The sequence below is a fragment of the Amblyomma maculatum genome, chromosome 4 (assembly GCF_055883805.1).
Source record: "Amblyomma maculatum isolate TAMU_Amacu chromosome 4, ASM5588380v1, whole genome shotgun sequence".
NCBI lineage: Eukaryota > Metazoa > Arthropoda > Arachnida > Ixodida > Ixodidae > Amblyomma > Amblyomma maculatum.
Genome location: NC_139347.1, coordinates 6,620,015 through 6,635,200, shown reverse-complemented (window position 1 = coordinate 6,635,200; position 15,186 = coordinate 6,620,015). Strand labels below are relative to the sequence as shown.

At 46.1% G+C, this 15,186-nt stretch overlaps 1 protein-coding gene across 2 annotated transcripts in view; it reads left to right on the top strand.

The window, feature by feature from the left end:
* Positions 1 to 15,186, top strand: part of Liprin-alpha (PTPRF interacting protein alpha) — a 97,342-nt gene that overhangs the window by 19,704 nt on the left and 62,452 nt on the right. For both annotated transcript variants that reach the window (XM_084600701.1, XM_084600700.1), the window contains exons 10-14: positions 25 to 219; positions 4,598 to 4,689; positions 9,078 to 9,351; positions 11,856 to 12,100; positions 13,402 to 13,618. In XM_084600701.1, the coding sequence (XP_084456827.1) occupies positions 25 to 219; positions 4,598 to 4,689; positions 9,078 to 9,351; positions 11,856 to 12,100; positions 13,402 to 13,618 (1,023 nt within the window). The remainder of the gene's footprint in view (positions 1 to 24; positions 220 to 4,597; positions 4,690 to 9,077; positions 9,352 to 11,855; positions 12,101 to 13,401; positions 13,619 to 15,186) is intronic.

The following is a 15,186-nucleotide window of genomic DNA, read 5'->3' as shown; positions in this document are numbered from 1 at the left end:
TTTCTGCCCTTTTTGTGTGTGCAGGCACGCCAAAGGGAGAAGATGAATGACGACCACAACCAAAAGCTTTCGGCAACGGTGGACAAGCTTCTGGCGGAGAGCAACGACCGGCTGCAGATGCACCTCAAGGAGCGCATGCATGCCCTTGACGAGAAGAACATGCTGGTGCAGGAGCTTGAGTGCACACGCAAGGTTCTCGAGGAAACTCAAGGCGAGAAGGTGGGCCATCAGCTTTCCTTCACTCACAGACTACCCTGATAGCATTTTCTCTCTTTTGATCTTGTGGGGCTCACATATACGTGAATGTAACAGCTGGCCCCTGTTACATTCTCCCCTTGTCATTTCAGCATTTAATCTTATAATGTTGCTTGAACAAGGCATCTACATGGCATTTATGCTGGTAAGCAGCTAGTAGAGCTGAGCGCGCGCGCACGGCTTGCTGCGGTTGTCCCATTCGGCGCACACCCCATTGAAAAAGTGTAGCGAGGTTCCTGGCCGCCTTCTCGGTTAGAGCGTTGTGTTCAAAGAATTGAGTCATGACAGTGGCCGTAATTTTGAGGTACATTTTCTCTAGCCTCATACTGGACAAATTATACACTCGGAGCCATTCCACACATGGCGCTTTTTACATTGTGTACCTTCAAGCGAATTTGAGGGGTGTTTGGAGTGGGCTTCCCAGTCCTCATATGTTGCTGCTGAAGGCGCTCTGCTACATGTGATGATGTGTATTATCGCATTGTTAGAAGCACTTCGATATCAGAAAAAAAAAAAATTATTATTTTGATAATAAGGGACTTAGATCTCATGTATAATTTCTTGTATCTTCAGGAAAATGCCGCACTGCTGCGTGCTATGCTGCAAGTCCAGCAAAAAAAAAAAAAAACTTGGTTTACGTTTTTACGAATTCCAAGCAGATGAAACTCTGGCAGGCATGGCTGAATGCTATATTGAGGAAAGAGTTTACTCCAAATGAGAAGTCAGCCAGCAGTGTCGTCTGCTCTTAGCACTGCACTTCTTGGGAAGTACCTAATTACCGTTCTCAATCCGCAAAGATTCGTCATCTGAACCGTACTACTTTACCCAGTATTTTTCTTGGATACTGAGGTCACGTGCAGCTGCAGATACAAAAAAAAAGAAAAAAAAAAGAAAAAAAAAAAGGCGAAAGTTGGAGTGGGAACAGTCATCTTGCGCCATTCCTAAACCAAAGGATGCTGTGATGATGTATGCAAGAAGTTGACGGCAATGATTTTTCTGCATCTAGAGAGCTGCCCTCTTTTTATTTGCGAGGAATGAGAATACCATGCCTCTGTCACATCTTCGACAGTGGCAACGAAATTTATAAAGCTCCTCTTATTAAACATCACTGCTGTTTTTACGGACACAGGGGCTTGTCGGAAAAAAATAATCACTAAGCTGCTCAGTTGAAAGGTTTTGCGCGTTTGAACAGCATAAGCGCCGACGTGCTAAGAACTTTTTATTGTAAATAAATTGCTGTGTACACTGCGACTTTCTGATGCTGGTAGTTTTCGCCACGAATACATATATGGACATATGTTATGTTGAGGCAGAAAAGGAAAGAAAAATAAAGAGCCTCGGCCCGTGCCACTTAGTCGAACCCGGTTATATCGAATTTTGGTTATATCGAACTCACGGAATATCCCCTTGAAAATCCCATGTAAAAGTATAGGAAAGCCGCGTCATATATCGAACTCAATCTTAACGGTCGTTCGATATATCGAACTCCGCACCACGCACTGGAAAGTGTGCCTTCCCCAAAGATGATCGCATCACCCTTGGCCGTTTGCCGCGTGCCGTTTTCAAGCCACGTGCGGAAGGAATGAGAGGGGACAGTTCGGCGACGGCTGGTGTGGGCAGCGCCGCGCCCATTCCCCAAAGGCGCGCGCATTTGCAGTTATCGTTTTCCGCGCGCCAACACATGACGTTTGCAAGACATGTGCGTGGGTGTGCCCATTCTTTTGCCGAGCTATCTCTTTCCTTCAGCATGTGCTTACGCATCCGTCAAGCCAGCTTAGCCCGTTTTCAGACAGACGTCGGACGCTTTCTCCAGCGTGTGTTGCGAACACTGCGCGCGGCGGCTGACGTGCCTATGGCGCCTGCGGACGTTAAGAAGTGGCAGATCTCTCCCTCTCGAGTTCTTTTTTTTTTTTTTTCTTTTTTTTTTGCGAGAGTCATCCATTCTTATCGCTGTGCTGTACGCGGGGCATAGCGTAAGATATGGCCGGCTGCGGACGTTAAAAAGCGGCAGGTTCTTTTTTGGGGGGGGGTGAGTCGTTTATTCTTGCACCTATGCATCAACGAAAGCACGCGGTCAGCTGCGATCATGACACTCGCCCCAACGCGGCGTAATAATGGAACCAGGCTTGTGCAATCAAGCCATCACGGGCACTCTGCCAAGTTCGCTCCCGCCACAGCAGGAGCTATCAAAAGATAAACGCCGCCGTGACGTTATCGCTGCGCAGCATCTTGGCACGCTGCCAAGAATGAGCAGTGGATGAGACGACCGAACGGAGTGGCGCGCGCTATCGATATGCAGTCAAAATGCTCGCGATTTCTGCCGCGGCGACACAGAAACCTTGTTCCGAGCTGCCGCGGTGGCTCGAGCGGCGAGAGGGACGCAGTTCCAACAAGTTGGAAATTTTTCGCTCTGTTGCTGCCGCTCGTGGCTGAGATCGCTCAATCGCTTTCATGTGAGCGAGCTGGCCTTAACACTTCTTTTTTTTTTTCTTTTTCCAAATTCTCGGGCGCAAAAGTGAAGGGTGGGTTCATTATGCGAGTGGGTTCATTACGCGCCAAATACGGTATCGTTTTTTCTCATCGTAAGTGCCGTCACAAGCCGATTTCTGTGTATCGAATTATAGATATATCGAACTATTTCGCGATCCCCGTCGTGTTCGATATATCCGGGTACAACCATGATATCTAAGTATACAGATTAATCAGGGCCACTGGTCATTGCTCTCCATGGCTGTCGACTCAGATGAGCTCACCCAATGAACATAAAATAGAAATCTGTGGCACAGCATGCAGCATCACCTCTCCATTTTCGCCGTAGCACATTTGCCGATTTTTTTTTTTCTTCCAAGCCCTATTTCGATCGGCAAACACGTTCTGACTGAGTTAGTATGTCATGGACATGAGTTAACTGAAAAAAAATATATATATATATTGCTGCGTTGCCTCGTCAGTCAGGGCACTTCATTTATAAGAAGTAATGTATTTTCATATTTATATTATGCTTCTTGGCGCAGCCCCCCCTTGCTTGTGCTACCAGAGTTCACCAAGTGACAAAGCTTAGACAGCTTATCGGGCGCTGAAAAACTACATTCACATTGGCACATGAGCCCACTTTCTTGAGTTGTGAAAAATCTTATTAGGGGATAACTGTGACCTTTCTTTTATCTTCTTTTTCCACTCATTGGATCCACTGCGGGCTGATGTCAAGGTGTCTTTTAACAAGTTCTCTGAAACGGGCGTTAACAGGCGCAACGCTTCCCAGGCGCCGCAAAATGCATTACGTGCGGCCGTCCGAGCGGGAGCGAGGAGTGAGGAGCGTGCGCCGCGGTGCGGCGAAAGAAGCGGATAGGCCCCTTTCCGCAATTACGCTCTCGGGATGGCCGGAGCAAGCCCCGCCGCATACGACGATCCAGGCAGCCGTGACTAGGTGCATGTGGTAGATTGTTCTGTCATGTGATTGGCTCACAGTCTTTCCAAGCCTCCTTTCAGTCTTGCAATGGTTTTTTAATATCAGTTTGATATGAAAAGTTTTCACTTGTTTCCTTTCTCCACCGGATGGAAACAGTTTAGCTGAGTGGATTTTTTTTACTTCAAGTGCTACTGGAAACCAAACCAATGGTTTTATATTGCAATTACAGTCAAGCCCACTTATAACAATACTATTTTGAACAATATATTGGACAGCTGTAGTACCATCAACTTTGCCATGTGTTCTATGGTAACAGTATGTAACAGTAGATTATTGGTTATAACAAATGCATTTGGTCACTGAGTGCAAACCCTAGCTGGAAAAAGAACTCACAAACACTGTGACCATGCCAACCAAACCACATTACGAAGTCCTAAGAATAATTAAGTTTCTGCGGGACATCATTTGTGCTTTGTGCAGCAGTTGGACGCCCTGCAGAGAGATGTCAACAATATTTGCGTGAAGGAGTAAAGTTAAATTTAAGGTGATTGACTGCATATATTTGCCTGCAAATAAGTAAAAAGTGTGAGCTAATTTCTCTTTAATAAAATTTCTCAAGTTTCTCATGCTTTCTTTGTTGTTTTGGCTGAGCCCAGTGATAGCAATTATTGGTTATAAAATGATATTTACTTCAATAGGGTTATATGTGGGTTTGACCGTATATCCGAGAATACACCTTAACTGAGATAGCCTTCTCTGGAGTCTACTGTACTTATTTTGTAATCTCTGCTGGAATTGCAGGATATAGCTTATGAGCTGTTTGTCGTTAGTCCTTGGTTTTTTGTGTAAATATTTGAAGGTGTTTCTTTTACACTGTGTGTAGGTTTCTCAGCACACTCATGGCAGGATATATTTTTTCCCATTTTCTTGCAGGAAAAAATTTTTGAAGAACTGTCCAAAGTTAGAGCAGAGATGGAGATGATTCGTCGTGATGTCCAGAACTACAGGACAGAGAGCCTTTCTAGGTGGGCTATCTTTTTCTTTCACTGTTGACCATCCACTCTGTGAAAGCTCAAATGCAGAGCTGATATGAAGATTACCATGAAAAACTAATGGTATGCTGTGTGAAAACAGGCTCTTTGCAGAAAAATTTCTTAACACCCATGACAAGAGCTTTACATAACGGGTCAAATTAGTGCGTTCTATCTCATTTTTAGGGGTGTGCGAATAGTGGTTTTTTGATTCGAAGCGAATTCGAAGCGAATAGTGATTTTCGAATAATTTCGAAGCGAATAGTTCGAATAGTACTTCTGGCACTAAAAAGAGGCTGAATCACAGTAGGCATTTCCAAAACCATTTATTTTCCCAATACACGATGCCATTACATACTGCACTGAGGCTTTATTTAAAACCACACTTCAAAATTTTAAGAAAGCACCTAAAGTGAGTGATGAACAATTTTTTCTGGCTTGGTAATAAAAAGTTGTAACACTTAAAGATACTGCTGGCTTTCTAATAAGAAATTCGAGATAAAATTAAAAAAAATGAGAGTATAACAGAACGGTGACAGTAGTACAACCAATAACTGAAACTATAGTAGTAACTGCACTACACTGCAGCAAGAGCACTAAAAACAGTAAAGTAAAAAAAAGACATTCTGCACTTCCGGTGACAGCTGCCATTTACAGCCCAGCATACTCCAATCTAAATGTTATCGTGCAGAAACAAAAGCTGTTCTACATGACGGGTGAGCAGGTTCTCTCTCTGACAGCGCACAATGTTTCCTGCAGCTGAAAAAAGCCTTTCGCTGGTAGTCTGTGTTGCTGGGATTGAAAGATATTTGCGTGCAAGTGGTGCTATGGATGGGTACAGATGGCTGCCGTTGGTTCTCCACCATGCCAAAGGGTCTTCAGACTGCGGAAGAAGGGGGCTTTTCAAGTACTCGGCGACTTCATTCTTCACTGTATGGTGTGGTCGGCGGCTCTTATTGGAACTAAATTTGTCAAAGGCGCACCACACAGAGTCACCCGAAGTGGAAGGTCTTGGAGATGCGCAGACTCCGCTTGGAACCTCAGCATGCTGATGCACTAGCACCGTCTCTTCTGCTGCCTTCACAAGGAGATCAAGCGCTCATTTCTTTTCAGCTTCGGTAGTGTAGCATGCATCTTTGTACCTAGGGTCAGCCAACATGGCTAATGCTGGAAGCTGAGACATCTTGATGTCAGGAAATCTAGACTTGATGCTCTTTAGTAGGCTGGATGCAATTGATGCTGCATCATAATCATTCAAATGCTGTGCAAGAACAATCCTTGTGCATTCAAGCAGCGGGATAACTTGTGAGAGAGTTGGGTAGCTATCCCCAGAGAGTTCAGTTGTGGCCTGATCAAGCGGCTGCAGGACCTTTACTGATGCTGCTAGTAGCTTCCACTCTTGTGCGGTGAGATTTTCAACCACGTCACATTCTGAAAGTTCCACAGTAATAGGGGCACGAAGTCTTAGAAGTCTGGCCATCATGGCATGCTCGCTGTTCCAACGTGTCGGTACGTCCTGCACTTTTGGCTAGATGGCTTTTTACTAAAAAGCCATCTATGCGGCATTACTCGAAACCGAGACCACACAAAGCAAGCGGGCGAGCGTCCCAGAAACACAGTTCGCGCGAGACGAATACTTCGAAATTTCGAATACCGAGAATTCGGTTCGAAGCGAATATCGAATGCTGTGCTATTCGATCGAATATTCGAAATTATCGAATATTCGCACACCCCTACTCATTTTACATGAAGCTCTAACTTCCGAGATACGAAATATGAAATGTTCATTTCTCTTATAATTCAGAATCATCCGTTTACTAATGAAAAGGTATTTATCAACACCACTTTTTTGCCTTCCTACAGTCTAGGAAAGATACTAGCCATATACACTACACATTGTGCGTGTTAAAGTTTGAAGCATCGGTGAACGGCTCTGCTGGCACGTTTTTCATCTTAAGGGGGGAGGCTACCCTTGAACACCAACTTTTTTATTTCTTGAGGTATCTGAATGAAATTTTCAGGGTATGCTCATAGTACACACATTTGAAGAACTACCAAGTTTCATGGAGCTGGGCTTATCGGTTCTCAAGTTAGAGGAGTATATCAAGATAGTTTACATAGGTCCCTAGGGGCGGGCCTGGAGAATTTGCAAAATGTGCTAGCAGTGTGAAATTTGTTATGGTCATTCCTGGATAGTTTGCCCAGGGCAAGACAATTCCCTTTTTCCAAATTTCCTCTCTGAAAAATTTTAGTACAGCCCCAAATTTAGTGTTCAAATTTACACCTGACTTAACGATATTTTAATTGACTGCCCTTAATTACACATGAAATATTTTGAAAAAAAACGAATTGTCTTGCCCTCAGAATTTTACTTAGGTATATAACAAAAAAAAAACCTCATGAAAATCCAATAAGCGGTTCTTGAGCTATGACTTTCCCTAGCAGCCACACCGTGCAAAAAATTGATTCTGAGAAAACGGCTCTCAAAGGTTGAGAGAACAATAACTTTTTTGTTTCTCAAGTTATCATGATGAAATTTTCAAGACAGGCTCACGACATTAACAAATGAAATACCACCAAGTTTCATAGAATTGTGCACGCTAGTTCTCAAGTTACAGAAGCATATCAAACTGGTTCGAGTAGGTCCTTTATATCAAGCCTGGAGAAATTGTGAAAGGCACTGGCATTGTGCAATTTGTCATGCTGATTCCTAGATAGGTTCCTCAGGGCAAGACAAAGCCCTTTTTCTAAATTTTCTTGCTGAAAAATAGCATAGAATTGGATTTTTTGTTATCAATTAGACCTATGTTGATTAACCAAATTAATTATGACAAATTCCAGACATAATATTTTGAATACATGGGCTTGCCTTGCCCTCAAAAATTTATTCAGGTACAGTCGAGCCCACTAATAACGGCCCCACTTAAGACGAACACTCGCAATTATCACGAACAAGTCCGGTGCGGCCGTCAAAATATACATTAGGGCTATGGCGCTCCGTCGATCTCGGCTGCAGCGAACATCTGTGCGACTAGCCGATCGGCTACAGCGAACGCCTTGGTGCCGCGGACCACTTTCCACATCCGTCGATCCTGAGCTCTGCAAGCCGCGACAATCGGCATTCCCGATTCCCCCGCGGCATTTCGCCCTAGCATGGTGGGCGGCGCAGACGCAGCAAGCGGTTTCCCGGTTTATCTATCGCGGCATCTCGCCAGAGGAACGAGGAGCGGCCCAAACGCGACAAGCGACTTCCCGGGTTATCTTCCGCGGCATAAGCGCCGTAACGAAAAAAAACAAAAAACTAGCCAAGTCTGCACTGAATGCGTGTCGCACCTCGAGGCATCGTGAGCGACCACGCAACGTTTAACACGTTGCACGAAACCGTTCAGAGGGCACGACGAGAGATTGTAAATCCGGCGATCGCAAAAATGGCGAAGCCAACAACGATAGCAAGCTAAGAGCCGTAGCAGACGACGCGGGGAGGCGGAGACCGACGCGTCAGCGGCCGCAGCAGCCAATAGTAGTCGCCCGATCCCCCGCGTTCTCGCGGAGCGCGCGCTTTGCCCAATCGCAGCCTTGAATTCGAGCGCGGGAAACTTGAAAGCCGCCACGAGGCTCTCAATCGGTAGCAAGCCACGCCTCGACCGCGCCGCCGTCGCCGCCGCCGAGGGTGGCAGAAGAAAGCGCAAGAATTCACAAACAAAACAAGACCAAGATGGCGGCGCTCAGTTCGGCGGGAGAGGAATGGTGCGCGCGCGAAGTTTGGGAATTTTCGGCGCTTGCTCGCTGCTCCGCGGCTGCCGCCGCTTGTCAAATAATTAATTTCGAGTATTTCTACGGCGAGTTGGACATTGATAATTACAGAAATGATAGTTTATAAGACATACTACCGGAATATATAATCTTTCAAAAATCGACTTTTTCGCGATTTTTCGGTTTTCAAAGGTCGCGTCCCCCCTTAAAGGGTGAATTATCAGGACAATGTGCAAGGCTTGTTTGCTGTTCTTGAGAACCATAGTAGAGTCAATGCTTTGAAATTTGCTGAACGTTTTAAAAGAAAACTGACTGCACACAAAGCATTGCTTGTACAGGAAAAGAATTGAGCCTCTGTTAAGTGTGCTAGCAGGCACGAGCTTTTATAAAATAAATCTTTTGCATTTAATGCTCAAGAAAGTGCCATTGTGAATGTCTGACAGTAGCCCTATGTGGGCTGAATCATACGTTTGGAATGAGCACGCAGAAATATGTGTTCCTTAATTGCTTTGCAGTTAAATCTTTGTTATTAAAATTTATAGAAAATTTTACAAAACTTTTTGTTGCAAAAATTTTACAAAAGAGCAAAAAAAAAAAACTTTGCTTTTTGCCTTCTTCCTTTTTTACAGGGTAACTTCGGCACGGAGCCTAGCACACCACTCACCACTCTCTCCACAGCGAGGGGGCAGCAGTGTGCTGTCACCCCCATCGATGGTTGGTCTCACACCACCGTCCACCTCGGAGGCAACCGCTGTGTCTTCAGCGGACGTCTTCCGTTCCACCCTGTCTGTTGGCAGTGCAGGCCTGGACCTGAGCTCGGTACCACCCACCTCCACACCGGGCACCCAGCACCGCACCCTGCCGCGGCTACGACGGCGATCCCTTGACGAAGACCCCGGCAAGGTGAGGGGTGGACTTGAAAGCAAGGTTGTGCTTTAAGCCATCAAAAAAACTATTACGATATGCTAACTTTAGCAATAATTCAAGTTTTCATGCACAACCTGCCATTAAGAAATCTAAGACAGAGTTCGCCACTGAGTAATGCTGATTAAACTCTGTCTGTGAATGAAGTTTTTCTCATTTGGCATAAAGTCCCAAGTAGCGTAATGTAGTGGTTTATTCATAAACCACTGAAGCTATTTTGTCACCAGCCGGGATTCCTTCATTTCCAAAAGAAGCCATACATTTTTTTTTCCATGGCGCTAAGACTTGACTTCAGCGGAACTTCTTTAACTGTGATACCTCTCGAAGCTTTCTTCTGGGTGCAGGCTAGGCTTCCTTTCACTCACTTTCGCTGTCGGAACTTGTGGTTGACTCTTCTTTCGAAGGAGGCACATAGTTGTCTTCATCACTAAAGTCATCTTCGCTTTTCACAAAGTCATTAGACTTTTTTCCTTAAAACAAACCTGCCGGAATGGAACTCATGGGAGTTTTTGGTGCCTTCAGGGCTGCACATGATCAAAAAATAATTTTCGAACGGTATGGTGCTGCCAATCCTCAAGAGGAAAGCCAAATGCCAACCAACTGACCGGACGGGTAATTTTCTGCTCTCGGGTGATGCCTGACAAATGACAATAAAGGGTTAATACTGCTGATGTTGAAGCAAAAGTCATAATTTGAAGGATATATAAAATGTACAGAAAGATTCCGATATTGACGAGAATCTCTGTAATGCTTGTTTATTTGTGCTGCAAGTTGCTGGCGCACATCTCTTTTGCTTTGTTTGGGACAGTATATGCGACTGGGCAAGTTAGACTTAGTTCCTGTTATTATTGCAACGTCAGGACCTTGGTAGGAATGGGGCTCATTGGAGTGCGACACGTTGCAGAAAGATGGCATGGTTGGACATTCCTTCTCTGCACAAAAATATACAGAAGAATTTATTTACACTATTTACACACACTTTTTACGCTACGACCAGGTTGGTTGCGGCCATCTGGAACGATCAGGAATGCCTGGCCAAGGTTCACTTGCAACGACACCCTGTCCTGCCTTACGTGGTGCTACTCTTAGCGGTTTCACTTTCCTCGGAGCGTGGTCAGTGCTAAGCTTGACCCGATCTGAACACTTACTTTTCCGACCCTCCGCCGAGAGTCCCTCTCCAAGTCTGCTCTTTTTGGCACCAAATCACTTCCCAGCATTCTGGGGACATATCTGTAACCAATCGGGAAAGCGTTTATTGGAGCCATATCGGCAAGTTTTCTTTAAATTTGAAATGGGCAATGGCATGCTGCTGCTCGCGAGTTTGTTTACTTCAAGCACAGCATTCTTTCCAGAAATTATTTCAATCTCTTCCCATATAAGAGATGGTCGAGAGACCAAGTCTCCCAAACAGCAATAAAATAGCAAAGGCTTTTTCAAACGCCACAGCCGCCAGCCGTTCTCACAGTACACATACACACGGCATCTGAGCTCGGCTGGCTGGTCATCGACGGCAAGCGACCAAAAATCAATTAAGCACCCCTTTTCAGAGTGACTGCTCACGCATGTTCTTAACTGGGATGTATGCCTGTAGTTTTCGCCACGTTACACTTTCCAATCGTCCTAGGGTAGCTTCTCCAAAAAAGGGCCATAAACCGCTGCATACGGATAATGCGCAGGGAGCGCAATACATGGGTCCCATCGCCGAGCGCGCGCCTACTTCCAGAGTCCTTCCTGCGAGAACGGTTTTTACTTTACTGCCCGATGGCCCTCTGCCAGCAGCATATCGCTCCCTTAGTCTCGGGAAGGTCGTGCAATAGGGGTGAGGGCGACGCAAGGAGCTATTTAGAAAAAAAAAGGGGGGAAGGGGGGGGGGGGGTTGGAAGACGCAGGCCAAGACGACACTCTGGGGGTGCCGATATACATGGCCCATAGCCAGGTGGCTTGCAAACCTAACTGGGCATATCTAGAATGTTTATAGCCGTGTGCAGCAAATTCTACAGTGTTCAAGATCGTTGTAGACTCAACACTTGAGAGTTTTCCAGCTTCAACTCGGCCAGGAGCAATGGTAACTGTTCCTTGATGACCACCGAGCATGCTTGCTCCTTGTTGAACCCTCAGGCGCAAATCGGTACAGTAAAGAGTTCATTTCAGTGCCACTGCAGTCTGCTCCTTCGTTTTCCGTGGCATTGCCATCACCATGCGGCATAGGTGCTACAAAATTTAGTTAATGAAAACAGCTTTAATCCGCACATCCCCACTAAAGTGGTAAGCCAAAATGCATCACTGGCTGTGTGGAACTTGCCTGCAACTGCTCCAAACTAGCATTTTGCCTGCTCCATGCTCTGCTCCAGAAGGGGAAATGATACTTCCATTACTGGTGAGGATGTGTAACCACTTCTGGCATTTGCTGAATCTCATTGGTCAGATCTCATGAGGAGCAGGGTAGTCAGAGTGGATTTCTTTTGCGTCCTTCACTTCCACAGGGCCTGGGTGACTCCGAGTGGGACAAGGTGGTTTCTGGTGGTGGTGGTGGTGGAAGCAGTGCCCTGGATGGAGGGGTCAGTGACCCCGAGTGCAGCCCCACAGAGGAAGAGGAAGAAGATGGCGGAGGGGGTGGTCTGCTGGGTAGCATGGACCATCTGCTCTCACCTGTAGGACACCATTCTGATGCGCAGGCCCTGGCACTCATGTTACAGGAGCAGCTGGATGCCATCAACAACGAGATACGGTGCGTCCACATTTCCCACTGGCCAACATACTTTGGTTCCGGCTCTGCAAAACATATGATTCCGCACTGCAGGATCGTATAGAGGTTGCTGGAAAAAACTTTCGTGCCTTAAAAGGCGCAAAGCATCATTAATTTAAAAGTTCGGATTGTCATCGGGCTCCCACCAAACACCTATGTAAGCCAGTGGCATTGGAAGCTCATTTGTATAGGTGGCTGGCATTGGTCAGGCTTGTTAGCTAGCTGCTGCAAGTATGCTTGTCATGGGTTGTGCCATGCAAACATCAACTTGTCACTCCAATCAAGGGGTTGTGAATATAGGGCATGCAAGATTTTGCCTTGTGCCTTTTACAGTCTCTTTTATCGCATATTTCAGAGGTGTGCAAGCGCAAGAGATTCAAGGTATGATGACAGAGGCTGTGATTGCCTCATTGCTGGCAGTAGTAGTGCTGAAAAGTGCATTAGCACATGTGACGCTGATTGCAAAATGGCAATTTTTAATGCAATGGCTTTAAGGCTCTGATTCAGCACAGAACCCGGTGTCATCTTTGTGGTGTTGGCGTCGTGGGAAGAACCCTACGCCATGCATGATGCAGCAGACTGGAATGGTTTGCTTTTGTTAGTGTCCCAAGGCGACTCGGGCTATTAGGGGTATTGTAATGAAGGGCTCTATAAATTTCGATCCCGTAGGGTTCTTTTTTGTGCTCCAATATCTCACGGCAGACAGGTGCTTTGCTTTTCGCCTCTATCGAAAACCAACAGCCGCGGACGGGGTTTGATTCTGCATCTTTGGGTTCCACAGTTAAGCGCTCTAACAACTGAATGGCCATGGTGGGTTGTGAACTGGAATGAAATCAAAAAGAGAGCTTATAGTGTGAATTAGAGGCAAGCCCATCTCTCGAACAATTTAGCTTTATAAAGTAATTGATTTTATGTAGATAAAAATTTCCATGTTTTACTCGGGATTCCAACCCACGACTTTTGAGGTCGGACGCTGTTGACTAGGCTTTTCAGATAGGTGTGATGACTTAGCTGAGGTACTAGGGAAGAGTAATGTATGTGTGTGTGTTGTTGGCCTAATTTAAGATTTGTAATGTGGGCAAAGAACATTGACTGTGTATGAAGGTAAACTGCTGAAGGTAGCTATTAATGCTATAATGTCATAACCATAACATTAAGGTGAAGTTTGTGTCTTGCTGTTTTTTTTTTCTTCTCATTGGTAAATGTGTAATGCTATCTTAATGTCGTTGCTTCGGGGCTTGGTGATGCTCATTTTCTTGGCACTGTTGTTGTTGGTCTCGCAGGCTGATCCAGGAGGAGAAGCAGAGCACGGAGCAGCGTGCAGAAGAGCTGGAGTCACGTGTCAGTGGTGGTGGCAGCCTGGAACCACTAGGGGGCCTGCTGTCACGAGGCCGCTCCTTTGACCGGGGCTCCCCGCCCCTGAGTGGCCGGTCCACGCCACCTTCGGGACCGCCAACACACCACAGCCCACAGAGGGAGTATCTGCCCAAGTACCACACGGTGAGCAGCAAACTGCCACTAAGCATCATTGAAGTCCACATGGGGTACACTTGATCATTTCCAAAAGCAGACACACCGCACAACCATTGGCACATAGCGACAAGCTGTAAGGCACAACAAAGGGAGTTTGTTGTGTAGGAATGGCAGAACCAAATGGGCTCCATGCTTCGCTATACAGTCGAACTTGGATATATCGAACCCGGATAATTCGAATTTTGGTTGTATCTAACTCACGGAATATCCCCCTGAAAATCCCTTGTAAAAGTATAGGAAAGCTGCATCATATATCGAATTCTGCACTACGCATTGGACGGTGCGTCTTCCCCCAAGACGATCGCATCACCCTCGGCTGTTTGCCGCGTGACGTTTTCAAGCCCCGCGCGGAAGGAATGAGAGGGCACAGTTCGGCGACCGCTGGTCTAGGGCAGCGTCGCTTCCTTTCCCCAAAGGCGCCCGCATCTGCGGTGATCGCTGCTGCGCGCCAGCACATGACATTTGCAAGCCATATGTGCGTGAAAGAACGAGAGGCTTAATGCAGCCATGGTGTCCTGAAGAGGGGAAAAACGCGATAGAACGAAGCGCAAGGGTGTGCCCAATCTTCTGCTGAGCTTTATCTCCCCCTTCCTCTCTCTTTCCCGGCCTTCGTTCGCAGCAGCACACACTGCGCATGCGTGGACAAGCCAGCTCAGCCCGTGGTAGACGCTTTCTCCAGTGTGTGTTGTGAACGCTCTGTGCGGCTCGTGTCGTCATGCTGCACGTGCGCAATCTACGGCAGCTGCGGACGCTAAAAAGCAGCAGGTTTTTTTCGGGAGTCGTTTATTATTGCCGTCGTGCTGAAAGTGTGACACAGCGTAAGGCATGGCGGCTGCGGATGTTAGGAAGCGACAGGCTTTTTTGTTCTTTTTTTTTTTTTTTTTGCAAGAGTCGTTCATTCTTACATCTATAAATCAATGAAAGCATGTGGTCAGCTGCGATCATGAGACCAACTTTTAGCATTGAACTTTTAGCATTGTTCGCATCAAACGGCATTTGCAGCTATCATGCTTTTAATGATTTTGTGGCAGTCGACTACGCCCGTCCCAAGCGCAGCATGATAAATAGAACCAGGGTTGTGGAATCAAGCCATCACGGGCACTCTGCCAAGTTCACTCTCTGCCACCGCAGCTAGGGTCTATCATAAGTATAGTCAAAAGATTAACACGCCGTGACGTTATCGCTGTGCAGCATCTTGGCGCGCTGCCAATAAATGAGCTGTGGATGCGACGGTTGAAACGGAGGGACATGCCTCTAAACGCTTTTCTTTTTTTTTTTTTTTTCAAATTCTCTGGAGCGAAAAGTGGGCGGGTTCATTATGCAAGTGGGTTGATTACACGACAAATACAGTATAATTTTTCACAATCGCAAGTGGCGACTGGAGCCAGTTTCTGTATATCGAATTATCGATAAATCGAACTATTTCGCGATCCCCTTCGAGTTTGATATACAGTTGAACCTGGATGTAATGAACCTCTATGTAACGAATTCCTGAATTTAACGAAGTTTTTAAATTCCCCAATGCCACACCCATT